The 23576-nt window shown below is 36.2% G+C and overlaps 1 protein-coding gene across 3 annotated transcripts in view; it reads left to right on the plus strand.

Moving 5' to 3' along the window:
• The window catches only part of DOCK1 (dedicator of cytokinesis 1), a 455801-nt gene extending 437544 nt beyond the window's left edge, over positions 1 to 18257 (plus strand). For all 3 annotated transcript variants that reach the window (XM_083364099.1, XM_083364098.1, XM_083364097.1), the window contains one exon: positions 17221 to 18257. In XM_083364099.1, coding sequence (XP_083220225.1) covers positions 17221 to 17316 — 96 coding nt within the window. In that variant the 3' untranslated portion in view covers positions 17317 to 18257. The remainder of the gene's footprint in view (positions 1 to 17220) is intronic.
• The last annotated feature ends 5319 nt before the right edge of the window (positions 18258 to 23576 follow it).

Here is a 23576-nt window from a genome sequence, read left to right on the forward strand (position 1 = left end):
CACACATTTAGGACCACAGGCCAGATACCTAGTCAGGTCTTCAAGCCTTATGAAAGGCCAACAGGGTCAGGACCATCCTAATCTCTGGAAGGAAAGTGCAACTAATCCCAGAGAACAGAAGAGAACCAGGAAACACCATGCAACCCACTCCAACTTTGAAGCCAGTTTAAAAGGATACCACGATTGATGGTATTGAAGGCTGCTGAGAGATCAAGAAGAGCAAGGATGGATGCGCCACCCATCTCGCTCCTGCCAGAAGTCTTCCAAGAGCCCACATCTTGGCATGAATCATGACTGAATAGATGTAGATGTAGATAATCTGCTACATCCAGGGCCTTTTGAATCTATTGTGCAACCACTTTCTCTACAAACATCCCTCAAATGGAAAGGTTGGAGACTGGGCAAAAGTTTTCTAGATCACATGCTGGCCCTTGGAGGAGTACACCAAGCCACCTTAAGTGCCAGTGGGACCACCCCTACTCAAAGAGGAATTAACCTTCACCCAGACCCAAACATGTATTCACTTCCTGGCAGCCTTGGCCAGCCAAGAGGGGCATGGATCCAAAATGGAAATGACCAAACTAACAGCTACAAGAACCCTATCCTCAGGTTCAGCAGGCTCGAGCTCCTCCCATATAATATGCAAGACTCAGCCTCTGTAACCACAATTGGCCCTGCATGAAGGCTAGAGTTCAACATACTGTGAAAGTATACTGTACAAAACCAGTATGTTTGGGAAAATATAGGGAATATAAGAAATCAAGTTTTAACTTACTTAATGTTCCTCTCTCTCAAGTCTCTTTCCCTCACTTTCCGTGTGTACCTTATTATGGCTTCTACTTCTCTTCCTTATCTCAGTTATTATATGAGAACGTCTGTGAGTGGCCAGCATATAGAGAGGGTAAGATACTTCAGTTAAGAATATCAACAAGTAAAGAATATTGATGATGATGATGATGATGGAAGAGGAGGAGGAGGAGGAGGAGGAGGAGGAGGAGGAGGAGGGTAGTCTGGATAGTGGATGTGGCAGTGCCTGGAGACAGTAGAATAGAAGAGAAAGAATTGGAGAAGGTAACAAATTACAAAGACCTACAAATAGAAATAGAATGACTGTGGCAAAAGAAAGCAAAGGTAGTACCAATAGTAATAGGCTCCTTGGGTGCAAAACAACTGGAGCACCACTTGAATACCATCAGCATTGATAAATTCACTATCAGTCAATTGCAAAAGGCAGCTTTACTCGGAACAGCTTTCATCCTGCAGCACTATCTGTAACACCATCAAACATCCAGATCTTCCTATCCCAGATCCTTGGTAAGGATTCAATAGATAGACAAAAATGCCAAACTCAGTCTGAACATATGACTGACTGTGTGAATTATATATATAAATTTAATTTAATATATAAAGTTAATTAGCAAGGTCCATTCAAAAAAGCCTTGACAAATACTTAATATATATATATATATATATATATATATATATATATATATATATATATATATATATATATATATATATATATATATATATATATATATATATATATATAATATTATATATATAATAATAATATAATAACAACAACATAGTAATAAAAGGAAAATAAGAGATATTTACAAGTATACCAGAGAATCACAAGAAAATTACAGTTATAATACTCATGCTCAAAATCATGAGAGATCTAATGTAGACAAGTGAGATTAGAGGAGGAGAGAAAGACTAAATCGGAATTATCAGATAAGGAGGAAAGTTTATAGATGGCAAAGGGAATGGCCTTGAAAGACAGAAGGAGGAGCTGCTACCAAGAAGGTTTTCAGTCCAGTAAAGGGATGGACAAGGAAGCACATTCAGACTTGCTGTTACTGGTTTGTTACAATAAAAATAGCCTTAATTTGTATGAATTAGTTTCTTAGAGTGACCTACCTTTTGGGCTGACATTCAGGGACAATATAGTCAAGAACGACTCTACTAGAAAGTAAGGTGGGACACACAGCAGACCAGCTATCAAATAGAAAGTATCTGACATAGATAAAATACCCACTGAAGTGTTTAAACCTTCAGAAGTGGCAGGTAAAGTGCCAACAGTTTCATATCAACAAATATTGAATAATATTGTATGTTCTAGTGATTAAAAAAGTTCATAACAAAAATTTATACCCAAGGAAAAAATGAAAGAGAATGTACAAATTATTAACACTTTCTATAAATAGCAGCTGATGCATTTTGAAGATGTTACAAAAAAGAATAGCCCACACAATGAAAAAGAAATGCCAAATAAGCAGGCAGATTTCAGAAAAGGCAAATGGATATGAAATAGCTAACAAAAGATAGATAACAGAAAAAGAGAATACAAGATGAAGATTTATCTTTGCTTTATTGAGTATAATAATATCCTTGACATATTATAGCCAAGATCATGTCAGAATGTAGATCATGCAATCACTAATAAATGTGCCAAAACATCTAATTATTCTTCTGCAGAATTCTTTCAGTAAAAAAAAAGCTGTTGCAAAAATTTTGAACATAAGGAAACAGATTCATAATAAGGAAGGCAATCAGATAAAAATTGATATTGACCCAACTTATTTGATTAGAGAAAAGACATTTACATTTATTGCTGACTAGTGTCTGCTTAAGGACTTTTAGTGTAAAAGTCCTTTAGTGTTTTGATGATTAGACAGGATAGGTTGTAGAAAAAAGTAATAGAATATATCTTTAGAGAAAGGTCAAAGATTTTGGCTGTGGTGTTTCAATATAATTTCTGAATGTTTTGTTACTAAACTAGGAAACAACATAAATTTCTTGTAATGTCTCTTAGCCCATAAAGGTTAAATATATTTGTACTTGTAGTTGCTTTGAAGACTATTTGAAGCTACTTTTTTTTCTTTCTTTTCTATCTTTAATCTTTTTTACTTCTTTTTCACTTTTTTCCTTTGATTACTTTTTGTTTTTTTCTTTTTATTCATTTGTATTAACTTACTAAAAAATTTTATAAGAATATATATATTGGTCATTCAGTTTTTTCCCTGATACCTCCAATTTTACGTGGGGAAAAACCCGAATCACCAAAGATCTACATACAAACACCCACGAAAACCTCAGAAAGTATATATAGTGTATATGGTGTTATCATGAACAGCCAGATCACGCATTGCTCCTGGAAGCAGCAAGAAGAACACTCCAGCCTGAAGATGACGGATGAGATTTCGTCGAAACGTCGCCACAACTTTCTGAAGATGAAAGGAACGCGGGAAGAAACCCGAGACTCTAGATCTACATATATATATATGTATATATATGTATATGTATATATATATATATATATATATATATATATATATATATATATATATATATATATATGTATATATACGTATATATACGTATATATATATGTATATATATATGTATATGTATGTATATGTATGTATATGTATGTATATGTATGTATATATATGTATATATATGTATATATATATGTGTGTGTATATATATATATATATATATGTATATATATATATGTGTGTGTGTGTGTGTGTGTGTGTGTGTGTGTGTGTGTGTGTTTTCTGAGGTTTTCGCGGGTGTTCGTATGTGGATCTTTGGTTATTCGGGTTTTTCCCCGCGTAGAACTCAAGGTGTAGGGGCGACGTTTTGACGGAATCCCATCCGTCATCATCAGGCTGGTGGCTTCTGCTTCCTTCTTCTGGGAGAAGCATGTGGCTGTTTGTTCCTCTTTTTTAAAATGCCAGAGGGGGTGTGTTCTGTGGGTGGAGGTGTGCTCTGATTGGGTGGGGGAGTAAGTGTGTTCTGATTGGGTGGGAGTGTGTTTTGAATGGTAGGTGTGTTCTGATTGGGTGGGGGTGTGTTTTGAGTGGATGGGCTGGTCTCAGCTGCCAGCCTTAGACCTGAGCTGGTGAGTTGCGCTGCTTTTGTTCGGCTTCGTGTTTGTGGTGGTGCCATGTTTTTATAGTGGGTGTCAGTTTGCTTATTGTGTGGTTTGGAGGGGTTTAAAGTGGCTGATGTTGCAGCTGTAGTTAGGTTTCTGTTTTGTGGTTGTGCCTCATTATCATTGTGGGTTTGGATTTGCTTTTTGAATGGTTGTGTGGTGGTGATGTCATGTGGTGTTATCATGACTTTGGGTCTATCATTTCTACAAGAAATCCAACGGCTCCCTAGGACACACTATCTACCATAAAAAAACACACACAAACCGCTATCTGAACGCAGTCTCACACCACCACCCAGCACAGATCAACTCCGTAGCCAAGACACTCATCTCCAGAACAAAACACCTAGCTGACGAACAACACCAAAAAACCGAACTACACACTCTCACTAATGCACTAACAGCCAATGGATTCCAAAGGAACACGATTACCAACTTAATCCGAAGAGAGACACCCACAAAAACCCAAGACAGAGAACAAGAAAATGGCAAAGCCCTCCTCCCATACTTAAAAGGGACCACAGACAGAATCAGCAAGGTCCTCCAAAAACACAACATCAAAACAGCATTCTACACAGACAGAAAAATATCCACCATCCTAAGAAACCCCAAGGACATAATTGGCTTAGAAAACCAAGGAGTATACGAAATCCCATGCACCACCTGCCCCACCACATACATCGGACAGACCAACAGAAGAATAAGTGCACGCATTGAAGAGCACAAAAACTCACTCAGAAAAGGAGAACAAACTTCATCCCTGGTCCAACACTTTGAAGCCACGGGACATGAAATTGATTTTAAAAAAACCAAAACTATCGCCAAAATTGAACATTTTAACAACAGAATAATCAGAGAAGCCATTGAGATAGAAAAACGCCCCCACAGCATAAACAAACGAGATGATACCTCTCGCCTACCAACCATTTGGAAACCCGCCTTGATTGACAGACGAGTCCCAACCACCAAGAATGATAGACCCAAAGTCATGATAACACCACATGACATCACCACCACACAACCATTCAAAAAGCAAATCCGAACCCACAATAACGAGGCACAACCACAAAACAGAAACCTAACTACAGCTGCAACATCAGCCACTTTAAACCCCTCCAAACCACACAATAAGCAAACTGATACCCACTATAAAAACATGGCACCACCACAAACACGAAGCCGAACAAAAGCAGCACAACTCACCAGCTCAGGTCTAAGGCTGGCAGCTGAGACCAGCCCATCCACTCAAAACACACCCCCACCCAATCAGAACACACCCACCATTCAAAACACTCCCACCCAATCAGAACACACTTACTCCCCCACCCAATCAGAGCACACCTCCACCCACAGAACACACCCCCTCTGGCATTTTAAAAGAGAGGAACAAACAGCCACATGCTTCTCCCAGAAGAAGGAAGCAGAAGCCACCAGCCTGATGATGGGATGGGATTCCATCGAAACGTTGCCCCTACACCTTTAGTTCTACGCGGGGAAAAACCCGAATAACCAAAGATCCATATATATATATATATATATATATATATATATATATATATATATATATATATATATATATATATATATATATATATATATATATATATATATATATATATATATAATTTGTAAAAAAAAGATATACTGATCTCCGGGACAGAGAATTTTATTATGTACTAAGCTTTGTTAGTCACTGCTAACATTATCAAAGTATAAGCTGACATTGGAAAGACATTGCCTTTTTATAGCCCTTTAAACGTCGGTAATGTGGACATCGAGTGCATAATAGGTTTGCCAATTCACCGCCCGCATTTGATTGGCTGTATCAATCGCGATTCAGCTGTATTACCCGATGTCTACCTGGCTCTTATTGCTCTGCTTCCTGCTACCCAGTTTGTAGGCTGGTGTGTGTGTGTGTGTGTGTGTGTGTGTGTGTGTGTGTGTGTGTGTAAATTATTTTAAAAATGCGAGTCCCAGATATATTCATGATAGAAAATACTAAAAATGCTGATCTCTGAGACAAAATAACTTTATTAGAAACTGAGCTTTCATCAGCGGCTGATGACATTGTCAAAGTATGAGCCAGGAATCTGGGAACACTCGTCTTTATAGTCTTTGGGAAGCTAACAGTTTGGACAAAGAATGTGTCATAGGTCTGTCTATCCCCCGTCCACCCACAATCGGCTGCATCAATCCTGTTTCTATTGTGCTAACCGACATTCGTTTGCGAGCTGGAACACCAGGCACTGCATGCGGGAGATATACCTAGGCATGACAATGGGGAGAATAGTCAGGCTGCGGCGTTAAATGACCGCACGCTACAAGACGAACATTCTTGGTGGGCGGGGCATGCGGGGAGAGGCAGAGCAGTAAAATTCAAATCCTTATATGTATAAAGATGCATATTGCCCCAAATTTGTTTAAATTATATAGTGCATATATTATTTAAATCGGAAGATATTACAGCTGGATTCAAAATGGAAGTCAAACTGTAATTTTAGATATGGGAACAGCATCATTTAATCAGTTAAATGTAAATAAGATTAAATAATCCAAAGTGAAAAATCCAGGTTAATGTTAAATGTGAGGTAGACAAAGATAACATCCAACTGCATGCTTACCAAAGTTATAGGTGATGGTGGAAAAAAAATGAAATTAGCAGATGAATTTGCTTGGTCTCTTAGAGGGCAATGACAAACTTGCATACTTTTTTTTTCCCAGTATAAAAAAGTAAAGCTTTGAAAGATGGATACATAGAATGAGAGGAAGAAAGCAGATGCTACTGAATCATGGGTTTAGAGACAGCAAGGTGTTCCAATCAATCCTGGATTAAATGGAGACTGGCAGCTTTCTTGAGGCAATAAAAAGCAAGCCACAACTCACATACTTTGGACATGTGATGAGAATGGATGATGAAGTAGAAAAAAATATGGTTGGCAAGACTGAGAAGAATTGAGAAATGGAAAGACAATGGGTTAAGGGCAATAGAATTAAAGCTATTACTGAACATCCTACACATTGTCACTGAAATCAGGTTGAGAATCAAATGTTTGTCCATGAAGGCAACAGAGGTTGAACTTGACTTATTAATAACTGACAGTACAGTGGCTCATATAGCTCATATAATAACTGATACTACAGTGGCTAAAATATCCTAAAATAGCCTAAAACTATTGTAGCTTGCCTTTATCTTCTTTTTTTAAAAATTCTTTTTATTTCATTCAAAAAAAAGTTAAAAAAAACTCCAACAAATTTTTAAAAAACAAAGAAAAAACACAAAACAAACATTTGGGAAAAACAACACATATACACATATTATACCACCTAGTTGAATACTGATTAATATATTACTACAGTATTGGTTTCCCACCACTTGTGAAACAGGCTCAGAAGAGAATTTAAGCTACTAAGTCTATTCACAAATTATTGACCTGCTATCCATATTAATAACTATATTAATAACCACATATTTAACAGGAAGAACAATAATAATAAAAAGCGCAAGGTTAAAGTTTCAAAACCTTCTATTAACAAACTAGTATTGTAGTCAACTTGTAGAAAATTTACCATGGCATCTTATCTATCCCAGTCATTCCAAGAGTTAAGAGTAATTTGTCCTGGATCAAGTATCCATGTTTGTGTCTTAACACCATTTCTTAACAATTGTTGTCTAAGTAAATATAATAAATTCAGTCTCCACAATCGGTGCATCTTCCCAACAAAGTCCAGAGGAAAGTGGTTAAATGTGACAAATCCGTTTCCCAATATTCTTCAGTTTTCCTAGGAAAAACCAGTTTATCACTTCTCCAGTCAGACAGGATTCTGCAATTGTAAAAGAATGCAGGCTTGAACTTCAGAGCGGGATATGCAATTGGCTCAGCTGGTTTTGCATCTGTACAATCCATATCTCTTTCCTGACTTTCCAACAGTTTTTAAATCACATTCCTGCAACTTTTATATCACATTCCTTTTGTGAATCTGATTTATCCAGAGCTACAGCATATACAGCTACAGTATATGCATCTGAATATTTTCACGGCTATTATCTTTCATCAAACTTTTTGTCTTCTATGTAGAAAAGTAAATTGACTTAACAATTCTGGTAAATCAGCATCTTCCTCAAATTATCCCTTGCAAATGAAAGAATGCAATTGCAACTCATAGTCACTTATATAAGGAGAATATCGTGCATGGGTGTCACATGATCGCTTATTTTATGGACCCTTGATTAAATGGGAAGCTTATATATGCATGAATACATGATCAGCATGCTAATAGGCAATATTCAATATTTCTGTGTGATAACAAGATGTATTTTATTATCACACTTAAAAGTAGGATATATCTTGACAGTAATCCCATCATACATGTGGAAAATGAAGTGAAGAGACTTATCAAGTGCTGAGACCTCCCTCAATGCTTACTATAAACATTTACATTTGATCCAACTTTATACATTTGGTTTCATTTGAAGTATCCATACTTTTCATTATAAAAATACATATTGAAGCTTTTTAGATAACATACTCTCATTGGAGTGGACATGGTGAAGCTCTCCAAATGTTTAACTAAAACCCCATTAGGCCCAGCCAGTGATAAAGCATTCAAGACACTGTAGTCCAGTAGCATCTATATGAGCATAAACTCATCCTATAGTAGAACTGGAGATACTTGTATTAGAATGATATATTCAGTTCAGTGTCCTTAGCTCTAAAGTTATAAAATACTTAAGGGAAAAGATTCTATAATATCTTCCTTTTGAATTTAACATGAAACCTTGTATATTGCTTTGTAAGGATTGTATCCATCACTGTATACAAAATCAGCTACATGCTAAATTAAAATCAAGAAAACAAATTCAAAAGAAATGGAGTTTAATTTAAAACATGGGATGCTTACTCAGAATGGAAATAAAATTTTACTCTCGATTTAAAATTACAAGCAAAACTTTATGCACTTTTTAAGAGAATCAATATATGGTACTAGAACTAATATAGACAGAAACATATGATAACTGTACCATAGTTCTATTGCTTTCATAATAAACATCTGTAATCGTGTGCAGTAAGTTGACAACTATAATCATTTGTGCATCTTGTCTGCCCATAGTATCTATAGCTTTTGAACCTGCATTTAGAATTTCAACAAACCAATAAAGGATTGTCGTTTTGACAAGTTATGTTGTTCTTGACAAAAGTAATGGAATACATATTCTACCAAAATAGGAAAGCATTTATGGCTATTGAAAAGAATGGAAGATTTTTGTAAGTAATATTAGTAAACATTAAGTAAAAGCTTGATGGGAGCTGACCCACCATTGTTTCTTATTTTATCTTTTTCTGTTATTTTAATTTGACTTGGAAGTGGGTTGAGATGTTTTATTATAGGATTGTTTTTATATTTTCTTTAGTGATATGTGTGTGAGTGTGTGTGAGTGTGTGTGTGTGTGTGTGTGTGTGTGTGTGTGTGTGTGTTAAAAAAAGTCCTGGTTACTAATAGTAACACTGGCAAAGGGAAGTTTCTTTAATTATGAGCATGAAATAACAGCATTCAAATAAATAAAAGCAAAAAGAAACTGAAAGGTTATAATTTACTGTTTGCATTCAGTTCTTACATACTATCTTATAAGTATTGTCTCAAATGTTTAATATTCAATAGTGCTATGAGAATTACTGTTTGCATTATCATACAGTGCAATCATCTGTGTGTGAGTATTCAAAATATTGTGTAGTTTATGAAAAAGAGAGAATTAGTCCTATATTAGGCCTGGAAAGGAAATTACAAAGTAAGATGCATGTAGATAAGGATAAACAATTGCATATCCTTTTGTGCCAGAGACAGAGGAAGAGAAAGTCAAGGAAAGTCAAAGTCATTTTTTTTAAAAAAAAAAGTAGTGATTTTAATTTCTTGCCCACAATATTTCAATGCAAACCCCAGATGTTATTTAAAAATTCATGAAGAAAAATTCCTATTCCTTTATATCTCACCCATTTCTACCAAGGCAAATTTCAAGACAAACAAGGATAGCTATTTCTTTTAATACAGAAAAAATATATAAAGAGAAGTGATTGGAGATGAAATGCTTCCATGTTCCAGGTGCATCTTTTAAATAAGACTTCTATTTTTCCTGAAGGTCACATGGCTATAGGAAATTGGCCTAGGTGTGGCCTTAATTTCTGGTAAACCATATCATTACTTCAGTCATTCTCTTAAAACCTACCATTGTTGAAACCTAACACAGTCCTCTTAATTAATGAAAGTATAAAAAAAATGCATAGACCCCCTGGCCCACTTTATCTAGGCTTGGAAACTAAATAAGTCTGTGTTTTCTGTTTCTACTAAATGTGATTAATCTATAACTTAACTATTGATATTAACCTGCTGGTGTCATCTAGTTTTGAAGTTAAATGGAGTCTTTTTTATTTTTAAATTTATTTTAATTATCCTTTACAAGAGATTAAAAATTATGAAATTAAAATTAAGAAAAAAAAAGGCCAAATTGTTAATAGGAATTTAGGAATATAAAATAGACATAGAAAAGAAAGCAGTAAAAGATTTTTCACTTACAGATAAAAACGTAAATGCTACCAAGGATATTGTCTATAATTAACTTTGACTAGTACAGTTTTACAAGCCAGAATCTGTTTATAAATATCTACCCAGCCTAAAACATTTGCTGAACAACCATAGTACACTTTCAAATATAGAGAAACAAATTTTGAAATAGACCCAGGAAGCTAAGCAGGGTCATGCTCACTTAATATTTGGAAGGGAGGTCATTAAGAAATACCAGAATCTCGGATTAAACTTGGAAGAAGGCAGCAACCAACTTTTGTACTGTTGCCAAGACAACTACATGGATGTGTTAATTAAGTCACTAGGGGTAAGCTCAACTGGAAGGAACCTTTCAGTTTTTCAGAAAATTTGGATTTCTATTTCAAGCATCTTGACAATGGCAGTCAAACTTTTCGGCAGAGACTAATGGGCATTTTTCTTCTTTCATTGTAAAGAGGTAGACAGAAACTAGAGGAACAGAAATAAACATTCTGCATGTTTATAGAAGTGAAAAGAAGGTAGGAAGAGGTTGCAAGTACTATCGATCTCAAAATGTGTTGTTTTCTACTTACTCTGCCAGCAAAGCATTACTTGCAGCCCTATCTATTAGTGAATATTTACGTACTCAATTAATTTAATAGTATTAAAAGTCAAGATTTCTTTCTAATGACATATCTGACTTAATCTGGCTTAGGGCAAACACAGATATTTTAGTATCCTTTTAAAGTGGCTTAATATGTTAACATTTCTGTTAAAATTATGCAGACATTTATACTGTTAATTCCTTGTCTTCTCTGAGCTTGGTTGTTTTCTTGCATCTTGCAGACATTTCATTACCCAAGCTATCAGTGCTATTGTCACTGATGATATTACCTAGTTTGGGTAAAGAAACATCTGCAAGAAAACAACGAAGCTCAAAGAGCACCAAGGACCCTTCATTTCAACCCTGAGCTATAAATACGGTATTCTCCTTTATTGGTCTTTTTCATCTTCTTCCCTTACACTCTACACACACACACACACACACACACACACACAAAAACACACACACAAATTAACTTTGTTCTGGCAAGCAAAATATTTTGAATCAGACCGTCAGTGATCAATTTCCATATTACCTTAGTTACCCCAAGGTTCATACTTGATTTAGAGATCTGGAGTTAATATGGGTGATCTTACCAAATCCTAAAGGGTTTGTGTAAAGTAGGGAATCCAACTTGCTGTTATTATAAAAAAAAATGCAGAGATTGAGCATCTTCAGTAGATGACCAACTACCCTTTCCACCCCCACTAAAAAATTGCAAAAATAAAAATACTTCCCTCTCGTACTGCTCTTCTAAAAAGTGTAGGGTTAAAGTGAATTAGCTCTCAATAGATCATTAATATTTTAGAATGCTAACATTACTCTTCAGATCTCATAGGTAGAGGTGTAATTTTTTTTGGAATCATCATTGCAATCTACCTTTAAGATCAAGACAGCACTAAAGCCCATTATTGAGTTAGGATCTATCAAGTCACGAATGGAAGTTAAATCTAGGATTGCTTTCTTGGTTTTTTGATTATGGGGACAATCCAAATTATACAGTGTTGATACGCATGAAATCAAAAGCCATTACTAGTTCTGCTCCAGAAGGAGGGTCCAGTGCAACTTTCTTGGCGATGCTTTCCAGTACTATTAATATTGTTATGAGGTGACTCACTTGAAAAGTCAATTATGCTGGAGTTATCAGGAGAAAAAGGAGAAAGGGCCACCATAGTACCGGTTGGCAGGACATTATAAAGGATAACACCAGGATGACAATGGCAGGTATGAAGGAGGTGGTACAAGACAGAGCAGCATGGATAGTGCTGATCCAGAAGGTGGCTGAGGGTCAGACATGACTGAATGGCTGACGATAATGACTAATATAATATTTTTCTATTGTTTAACTATTCTACAAACCACACCAGCATCCCTTAACTCTGAGGGGAAACAGCACTACTTTTCATTGAAAAGGCTTTGTTATCACAGGGCTTTATTAGAATCTTATTCTTTTCCCCTTTCAATATTTTCTATTAAACTGAGATTTATATCATTCTGGTTCTTTACCTTCTTTCCACCTTCTCCTTCCACGGTTGCTTTTAAAATTTAAATGCTTCCCCTTCAATGTGAAATCCACCACTATCAGCTTGCTACTGACCTACCTCCTCATCCCTTAGCCTAAATTGTTCAATCTATGAAGATTTATAACATGCAGCAGCCGTATTCAATTCTTCATAAACCCTATCCTTTAAATTTGTATCCTTTCTCATTTTTTGATTCTTAATTCCCCATTCATCCATCAAGTTAAAAATGCATATTACTATGCATGTGCCCTTCACAATATAAATTATTATAGTAAATCAGTCCTCTGTTATTGCCTGACATTGTATTGACTATGTTACATAGCCACTCTAAAGGTGCATAGTTAGTAAGTAAATAACAAAGGGTTTTGCAGTAAGTAAGAATGCAGAGAACAAATGGTCTACTTCATGGCTAAAGTTAGTTTCTCTACAGAAAAATAATTATGTTCCCTAGGATATGATTCTTACTGAGAGATGAACCAGAATACTTGTTCCACCTTGATATTGAGACAGAACTGACCCCAAACGAAATGCTGAAAGATATGTCATCATGTAAATGGCTTTATTACCTGACTTTTACCTGACTGTGGGTTTTGGTAACATTTTGACCATGCATCAAGAGTTTTCTTCAGACTATTCTTCCACTTCAACAAGCCAGCTATATAAACAGTGAGAATAGCTATTTATGAAACAAATTGACCATATTGGAACATTTAATATAGTAATGGTTGCACAGGTCCTTTTGTGGAAGAGAGATTTGTGGAATTGCTAACATTAATAACTGTGTACTTTTGCTATTTCAAAATGGCAAGAAATCTTGATGCCTTTTTTCCAGCAATTTTGTTTGAAAGTGAATGGTGAAGTGCAGAAAAGCTGTTTGCATTAATCGTGGAGCTTCAGATTGCATTTTCTGCTAAAACAGAGAAGTGTTGAAAAATATCATTAAGTATTGGGAAACCCAATGTTCACAGTTCATCTGAAGGCAAGACAGTGATTCACATTAAAAGTGGTACATAGAAGTTCGTGGCACTATTATTAAGTAGTATTTGGCATTTTTTGTGTAAGAAAAAACCCACAAGATGCTTATAAATGGAAAGCAACTTCATTTGGCTCTATTGTACAATGAAACAAAGTGTTTATATTAGAAATATTTGTCTAGAAGCACTCTGCAAGAAATCAGACTTGACCATTGGTTTCCTGGGAAATGATCTGAATACTTATTGGCCTTGTATGCCCAAAACATTGTACCTCTAAAGAAAAGGATATCCTGATCTAAGAGTTTTGTCTTTAAACTATATACCTGATACACTGAATGGATGTCAAGACATCAATGCAAATTCTTTTTTCTAAAGATATATGTTAAATTGACAAGTGAAAAGCAAGAATCAAAGTTTAAGAGGACAAATCATATTCAGTTCCACACTTGTATAAATCTTCACACTTTTCTTAGAGATAAATTGACAGACACTGTAGTAATATTTTCAGCTTGTACTTTGTACTTTCCCTATGATAATAGTGAAAAAATTGACAGATATTTTATGTGTTTGTTTTCATTACTGAAGAGTCATAGAATTGCTAAAATTGTAATAACTTGTTTACTAACAGTATGAAATGGAATGGATTTACTTGAAGAATAATAAAAGGTTGAAGAAAAATTGGGGGAGGACAGTGTGGGAAAACAAGTGGAAAAGCAAGTCTTAAGATATAAAATGAAATGAAAAGTACTCCTGACAAAGTAAAATTTATTGGATGATCATATTCCAATATAATGGAAACTAATCAAGAAGATAAATAACTTAGAACTAAATTTCCTAACAATGAGAACAATTAACCAATGGAACAGCTTGCCTTCAGAGGTCGTGGGTGTTCCATCACTGGGGGCTTTTAAGAAGAGACTGGACAGCCACTTGTCTGGAATGATATAGGGTCTTCTGCTTGAGAAGGGGGTTGGACTAGAAGACCTGGAAGGTCCCTTCCAACTCTGTTATTCTGTTATAATTGCTGGATGGAGCATTGCAAAATGACTTGATGTTCTTTTCATGGAGGTTTTAATGATTGTATTCTTAGTAAAGCTATGGAAAATCAGCTTAATAGCACCATATACACATATGTGAAATAGCTGCACATTACCCTTATAACAAAGATTTTTATCGTGGCCAACATCTTTATTGGTGCATAATTTGCTGCTCATATAATTTGCACTTCTACTGCTGATTAATTTGATTAAATAAAACCCTAGAAGTCAAAACAGTACCCAGCAACATAGCATATTGGCATTACAAATATTAAGCCTTCGTAAATATATGCTGGCAAATGAAAAATTGTTCATAAGTTAGAAATATACACATTTCATACCTTGTTTCCCCAAAAATAAGACTCGATCCTATTTATTTATTTTTTGCCTCCAAAAGTTCTCAGCTGTGGAAGCCTTCAGGAAAGGCCTCTGGTTGCGAAATGCAGGCCAGAGCTGCATTCTCAGTTGCAGAATGAAGCTGCTACTTCGGCTGCAGAAGTGGGCCAGCAAGGCAAGTGTCAACCATGGGAGGCTTGCCCTAGCTTGATTTTTCAGCATGCGCCTCACCCCAAAATAAGGGCTTATTTTTGGGGGGTAGGTCTTATATTAGCCCTCCCCGAAAAAAATCAAGCTAGGGCTTATTTTCAGGGTAGGTCTTTCGGGGAAACATGGTATAGCATGGCCTTTCTAACATGAGAATTGACATCCAGTTATAAAAAGGTATGTTATATTGTTGTTGTTGTTAGCTGCGAAGTCATGTCTGACCCATCGCAACCCCATGGACAATGTTCCTCCAGGCCTTCCTGTCCTCTACCATCTTCTGGAGTCCATTTAAGCTCTCGCCTACTGCTTCAGTGACTCCATCCAGCCACCTCATTCTCTGTCGTCCCCTTCTTCTCTTGCCCTCAATCTTTCCCAGCATTAGGCTCTTCTCCAATGAGTCCTTCCTCCTCATTAGGTGGCCAAAGTATTTGAGTTTTAGCTTCAGGATCTGGCCTTCTAAAGAGCAGTCAGGGTTGATCTCCTCTAGGACTGACTGGTTTGATCGCCTTCAGTCCAAGGGACTCACAGGAGTCTTCTCCAGCACCATAGTTCAAAGGCCTCAATTCTTTGGCACCCAGCCTTTCTTACGGTCCAACTTTCACAAGTGGTTCCGTGTCCAGTTCTCACTGTTGCTTCTTGGCCCACATATAGGTTTCTCAAGAGACAAATAAGATGGTCTGGTATGCCCATCTCTTTAAGAACTTGCCACAGTTTGTTATGATCCACACATTCAAAGGCTTTAGCATAGTCAGTGAAGCAGAAGTAGATGTTTTTCTGGAACTCTCTAGCTTTCTCCATGATCCAGCGTATGTTGGCAATTTGATCTCTAGATCCTCTGCCTCTTCGAAATCCTGCCTGTACTACTGGTAGTTCTCGATCCACATACTGCTGGAGTCTAGCTTGTAGGATTTTAAGCATAACTTTACTAGCATGAGAAATGAGTGCAATGGTGCGATAGTTTGAACATTCTTTGGCACTGCCTTTCTTTGGAATTGGAATGTAAACTGATCTTTTCCAATCCTGTGGCCACTGTTGAGTTTTCCAAATTTGCTGGCAAATTAAGTGTAGCACTTTTACTGCATCGTATGTTATATTATATACATATTATTCCAAAATATATCTCAGTTTAGATATATTTAATATATCTCAGTTTAGTAATGTTTAGTGCCTTGGTGGAGCAGTGGGCTAATGCCTCCATAAGTAACACCAGCTGCCTGCAATTAGTGCAGGTTCGCATCCCACCAGGCTCAAGGTTGACTCAGCCTTCCATCCTTCCGAGGTAGGTAAAATGAGGACCCATATTGTTGGGGGCAATTAAGCTGACTTTGTAATAATGCCGCTTGGGGGTGTGTGTGAAAGCCCTAATAAGCAGGCATATACATAGAATGAAGGCTACTGCTAAGCTTGTAAGCTGCCCTGAGTCTTCGGAGAAGGGCAGGATATAAATGTAATTTTAAAAAAAAAAGTTAATATACGCAATGTAAAATAATTATGCTTCCTTATGTAATAGATTTCAGTTGATATCCTTACTGAATACTCAGTTTAATTACAGTCATTAGTAAAGTCCTGTTCAATAAGACCCAGGTAGGAGTGGAATTAAATAGACATAGGTTTTTATCCTTCTATCACAGACATGTCAAACACAAGGCCCGGGGGCCGGATCCGGCCCGCAAAGTGGTTTTATGCGGCCCGCGAAGCCATCCTGGAAACAGTGAGGGAATGGCTCCCACTGCCTTGGCCCTGGCCCAGAGACCCTCCTTCTGCCAGAGACCCTCAGATCTGTCCCACTCCTGCCCAGGCCCCCATAGGCACCCTTGATGCGAATGATGTAGAGCTGCCCATGCCCACCCAGTAGGCCACACGCACTCTAGCTACACCCACCCAGTAGGCCACACCCACCCTGGCCACACCCACCTGGCCCCCTGTGGGCAACCGCAATGCTGATGCGGCCCTCAATGAAATTGAGTTTGACACCCCTGTTCTATCACAATAGTAGCATTATATGAAATTATATTTGAATCAATGCAGTTAATTGTCTATCCAAATTTTCTTCTAGCAACTGCCACCTCCTTTGCCAAGCAAAACACCACCACCACCACCTCCAAAGACCACTCGGAAACAAGCCTCTGTCGATTCTGGGATCGTCCAATGAGAAAGAAGAGATACCTTGAAAGATTAAGTTGTAAAATTTCTGTGTCTTAAATATGTTTAAAATGTTTGCAATTATATCTCAACCCAAATCAACAATATGAAACCTTAGTTGTTTGCTCACATTCCAACAGTTACTGATATCTCTAAGTATGGTTACAAAATTATTCAGCTGAAGGCATTCTAAAGCAGCCAGGAGCTGTTTTTGAATTAATGGTTCTGAATGGGTTCTAGAACAATCAAAATATCATTGAGAGATTGCATTTGTGTCTTTATCTTTGCATTTGCATATGTAAGCCTTATGAAAATAATTGTACTAATGCCTGCAATGTAGTTTAGTATTATAGATATATAATCTTTTACATTAAAGTGTTAGGTTAGGAAAACCACTTATCATGCTCTAGGCTTACATTAGAGTTGGTCTCTCATGCATTGATTGGTCCTTATTCAATAAATTATCAGCTAGTTTTTGCTTATATGTTAGTGCAGAATATATTTTAGGTTCCTGGGTCAACATTAATTTATAGGGAATAATATCTACAAATGTAGAATTCTAAAAATATATAGGGATAAAAATGATGCTTTTGGAACAAACAAAACCATTCTTACCTTTTGTATTTGATTCACAACTGTGTCACTATGTACAGACATTATGTATATATTATGGTCTTACAGTGTCTTTAGATCCACTCATTCCTTACTTTTAAGTAATAAGCATATAGTTTATCTTCAAATGTGTTTTAATTATTGATAACTGTTAAAATATGTAACAAGTCTAAGAGAGTAATTAAGCTCTGAAATCTTATGAAGAATCAGAAAAGAATCTTTTTAAAAACGCCTGTATAACTTTTTAAAATCATCTGCAAATTTTATAATCTTAACAATGTTTTTTAATATTTCCTGCCAAATAAAAAAATCCATTTAAAGTATTTCCCTTTTCTAAGAAAATAAAAATACTGGTTACTTTAGAATCTGTGTTTATTGGCTTACAATTATTAATATGAATTTTCTTAATATTGTTAGACAGTATTACATAACTATAAATGGACTTGGTTTGCCTGGAGAGAAGACAGAGCTAGTAGTAAGATGCACTCAGCTTAAGAAAAGGACCTCCACTTGAAAAGGGCCACCTTCTCAATCCCTGTTACTACACCCTGCCAGATTCAGAACGCTCTTCGATTCAGGAATGGCATTCAATTTTATGCATAGAATAGAATAGAATAGAATAGAATAGAATAGAATAGAATAGAATAGAATAGAATAGAATAGAATAGAATAGAATAGAATAACTATATTTGGCCAGGTGTAATTAGACACGCAAGGAATTTATTTCTGTACTGCTGTACTGCAGTATATATTCTGTGCTATTATACTGCTATATCTATTGTCTACTAGTGATATGAGTCAATGCAATGGGGAATTAAGAATAGACTTTTCTTCATTTGCAGAAAATCAAATGAATGTAACTACTCTCTTCTAAATAAAAACATCACATTCATCACCACCATAAAGTTCTGACCTGTCTAGTCTGCTTCTGCAGAATTCTAACAGATGTTACCACAGCAGCTGTGCCTCACAATTTACGATGTCTGTGATTTGTGGAAAATATCAAGCTGAGGAGAGGAGGAAGGAGAATTTGATTCATTGATTGACAAATCTGCCCTAATGTCTGAGAGACTTCTGTAAATCTCAGAAGCCATCAGTCTTCCCAGATTTGAACTACCTTCTTTCCCCCAGTTTTAATTGTTTTTTTAATGCTGAGCAAATTAACAGAAGGAAAGTAAGAACATACAACTCTGTTAACAAAAAGTTTTTTTAAAAAATCAGAACTAAAAAAGAAAGAAAAAAAGGGCCGTTGCCCTGTTGTTGAAATGGAACAAATTAAAATGTCATACCAAATTGTTGCTGCAAAATAGAGATTTCTTCTTCCAGTAATTTCTTCTCTTAGCCAGCACTTCCAAACCTGTGACTTGTGATGTTTTAACTGATTCCAAATGATGTGAACCTATCTGAATGGGTGATTCAGAATCATATTAATAGTCTTGATGTGTTCTCAATAGTATAATAATAGGAAAAGACCAGACTCTATAAAAATGTCCCAACACCTAATTGCATCTCCAGCAAATCTTACTCAATATTGTGTAATATACAAACACAAAATAACATTTATGTTTCAGTCCCTGACAGTCAGATCTACCCTATTGAGGAAGAGTAATCATGTCTCAAAATGAGTCAGTTGCCAAGTGTCTGAATTTTGATCACATGACCACAGAGATGCCGCAACAGTCTGAAGTGAAAAACATTTGTAAGTCTCTTTTTTCAGTGCTGTTGTAACTTTGAACAGTCACTAAATGAACTGTTGTATGTTGTGGATCTACCTGTATTTTCTGACTGTTGAAAGAAAATATTGTTTTAATTAGGATAATTGAATAAATTATATTAGAGGAGAAACTGAGGCTGCAGAGAAGCAGAGCTATTTTTCTCAACTGCTGTATGTGTTCGGAACAAAGGTTATTGTGACCAGTATAGTTTTTGTGCCTCGCTGAACTCTTTCAATAAGAAAGGCGAGGAAGAGAGAAGTGCACCCAACCTCTGAATAAGATAAACATCACAGAATTGGAAGGAAATTTGTAGCTGGCTTGGGAGACAGACTAATAAGGACAGCAAAAGTACCAAAAGCATTTGATCACAGCGGGTGTAAGGGTCAGCCGACTTCTAAATATGTAGCTGTATATCTTCTTTGCCTCGGCTTCTTACAGTCACACAAAAGGAGGCAGAAGGGTGATCCTTTTCCAAATATTGTTCGTGAAAAAGGAAAGCATGCAGCCTTACATCCAGTAATATTGGAGTCAAAATTGTGCTGTAAAACTAGAAGGCAAAAAAACCCAAAACAATAAACCAGAATTCCCATCGGGCACTTTTTAATAGATTCTTCTGTCCAGCAGAGAACAGATTTAGATCCAGTCATACTTAGCAGCAATCAGAAGCCTCCTCTCCTGCTGGCGATATTTCTTATAAGCTTGGTCTTCCCCAAGTCTGTACAATAAAGTGTTTTATTGTATCTTGCAAGTTTCTAGTACTATAATGGCGAAACTATGGCATGCGTGCCACAGGTGGCACACAGAGCCCTCTCTGTTGGAACGTCCACCATCGCCCCAATTCTAGGCCTTCAGCTGGATTTTATAAAACATTTTCGCTTTAGGTCTCCACTACCTTGTACAAAAAAATATATGTGGCGATCTCCATTTTGCTCTATGAGTTCATAGTGACCTTACCCTAACCCTAAGTGGAATTTTCCTCCAATAGGATTTTCCAATGTATTTTACCACGAAAAATAGATAGGGCAGCCTAGAAAAGTAAGTGCCCTCCTAACCATACCCAAGCACTCCAAGTCTGTTGGCGATGTCCATTTTGCTCTATGAGTTCACGGTGACCTAACCCTAACCGTAAGTGGAATTTTCCTCCAATGGGATTTTCCCATGTATTTTCCCAGGAAACATACATAGTGCAGCCTAGAAACGTAAGTGCCCTCCTAACCATAGCCAAGCAATCTGGGTTTGTTGGCGATGTCCATTTTGCTCTATGAGTTCATGGTGACCTATCCCTAATCCTAAGTGTGACTTTCCTCCAATTGGATTTTCCCATCCATTTTACCAGGAAACAGATAGGGCAGCCTAGAAAAGTAAGTGCCCTCCTAACCATACCCAAGCACTCCAATTTTGTTGGCAATGTCCATTTTGCTCTATGAGTTAATGGTGACCTAACCCAAACCCTAACCCTAAGTGGAATTTTCCTCCAATGGGATTTTCCCATATATTTTACCAGGAAACATAGATAGGACAGCCTAGAAAGGTAAGTGCCCTCCTAACCATACCCAACTACTCCGGGTTTGTTGGCAATGTCCATTTTGCTGTATGAGTTCATCGTGACCTAACCCTAACCCTAAGTGGAATTTTCCTCCAATTGGATTTTCTCATGTATTTTACCAGGAAACACAGATAGGGCAGCTTAGAAAGGTAAGTGCCCTCCTAACCACACCCTAGCACTCCGAGTTTGTTGGCGATGTCCATTTTGCTGTATGAGTTCATTGTGACCTAACCCTAACCCTAAGTGGAATTTTCCTCCTGTTAGAATATGTTGTTGAAAAAATGGTTTGTTTAACAGAGTATTATTAATACACAGTGGAAGTTGTACTGGGACTTTTAGGCAAACAGTAATGCACTAACACGAGTTTTATAACTTATTTTTACTCAGACAACAAAAAGAAACATAGTAAGAAATAGTCCAAGTATCAATCCAGTATCATGCACATAAAAGTCAGTCCATAAAAACATAGTATCAAAATACAAAAGCTGCTTACCAATATCAAAAACAATATACACTGTAGCAAGCAATTGATTCTTGAGAGAATAAATATCAAGTTAGCAAACAAGAGAACAAGAGGTATCCAAACACTAACATCAAACACATATACAAGAGCAACTACGTGTAACATCTAACTCTCTTTTATGTGGAATAATTACAGCCACACCCTTAGGCCGTTTAACTCCTTAAAGGTGCTTTTACTCCATTATATAATATTGTCACCCAAATCAAGTTTAATCTCTAACAATCTCCCCTTTTGGGTGGCATATTATACATATATTTTTACAATCTCAAATTACACATATCACAAACAGATTTATGCTTTATAGCACCCTGAGCTTTAGTAAACTGGTCAGCAATATTATCTTCAGTTGCACAATATTCCAGTTTAATCAAATTATCTTTAACACATTGTCTGACATTTAGATACCGTAGATCCGTATGTTTTGATCTAGTTTTCACTGCAGCATTAGTTGCTAATTTTATAGCTGCTTGATTGTCTTCATACACTTTTATTGGTTCATTACAATTTAAACCCATATCAAACAATAATTGTTTCCATACCAATAGCTCAGTACATAATAAAGATAAACAAGAAAATTCGGATTCAGTTGTTGATAAGCTTATATGCTTCTGTCTGTTAGACCTCCATCCTACTAAAGCGTTTCCCAATAATACAACCAATCCTGAAGTGGATTTCCTGGTTACAGTATCAGATGCAAAACTAGCATCTGCAAATGCTTTTAGTTCCAATTCCTTTGTTGGCTCTAGATATAGAGAATAATGTATGGTGTGCTTCAAATATCTTAAAACTCTTTTCGCACCTTGCCAACATCTGGTTGTAGGATTCTCACAATATCTAGCTAAATGATTAACTGTAAATGCTATGTCAGGTCTTGACCAATTACATAAATACATCAAGCTGCCTATTAATGATTGATATATCTTTTTATCAAAGACATTGCTGTTATCTGCTGAACTCTCAAAACCTTGAACCATAGGAGTTTTTACTGGTTTACAGTTTTCCATATTATAACGTTTCAGCAAACCATTAATTTTCTTAGCTTGAGACAGTTTAAATCCTTTACTAGTCCTGACAATATCCAGCCCTAGATAATGACTAATAGCTCCTAGATCTTTTACTCTAAATTTTCTTTTTAACCCTGAAATTATTCTTTCAGTTTCTGTTTCATCTTTTGCTATAATAGCAATATCATCAGTGAATAATAATAACAATGATAATTCACTATTTTGCTGTTTTATAAATAAACAAGGATCTGCAATACTAGCTTTAAATAACAAACTATTTAACTCTTTTACTAAACATCTATTCCACTCATAACCTGACTGTTTTAAACCATACAAACTCTTATTCAGTTTCCAACAGTACCCTACCTTACTTTCTATTCCTGATGGAACTTTCATATATATATCATGGTTTAATGTTGCATGCAAATAAGCAGTTTCAATATCTACATGTTTTATACTATAATTCTTATTTGCTGCCCAAACTAAAGCAGCCCTAAGAGTGGAAGCTCTTAACGTTGGGGAAAATACTACATCATAATCACTATTATTCTGTGCAAATCCTTGAGCAACTAATCTTGCTTTATGTATTACCTCTCCTGTAACACTTTCTTTCAGTTTAAAAACCCATTTACATCCAATTAACTTTTCTGTTTTAGGTATTTTAACCTCTTGATAAACATTAAGATCTTGCAAAGACTTTATTTCTTTATCCATAGCTACTTTCCAATTCTTTCTTTCATTCTCAGGATACATTTTTATTTCTTCAACATTAGAAGGTTCAATGTCTATTTGACAAATTAAACCTGCCTCGAAACGATCAGGCTGTCGTCTTTCCCTGTTAGACCTTCTGAGAATTATTGGACTTATAGG

Source organism: Vipera ursinii (genome assembly GCF_947247035.1).
Source record: "Vipera ursinii genome assembly, chromosome: 5".
NCBI classification, from domain to species: Eukaryota; Metazoa; Chordata; class Lepidosauria; order Squamata; family Viperidae; genus Vipera; species Vipera ursinii.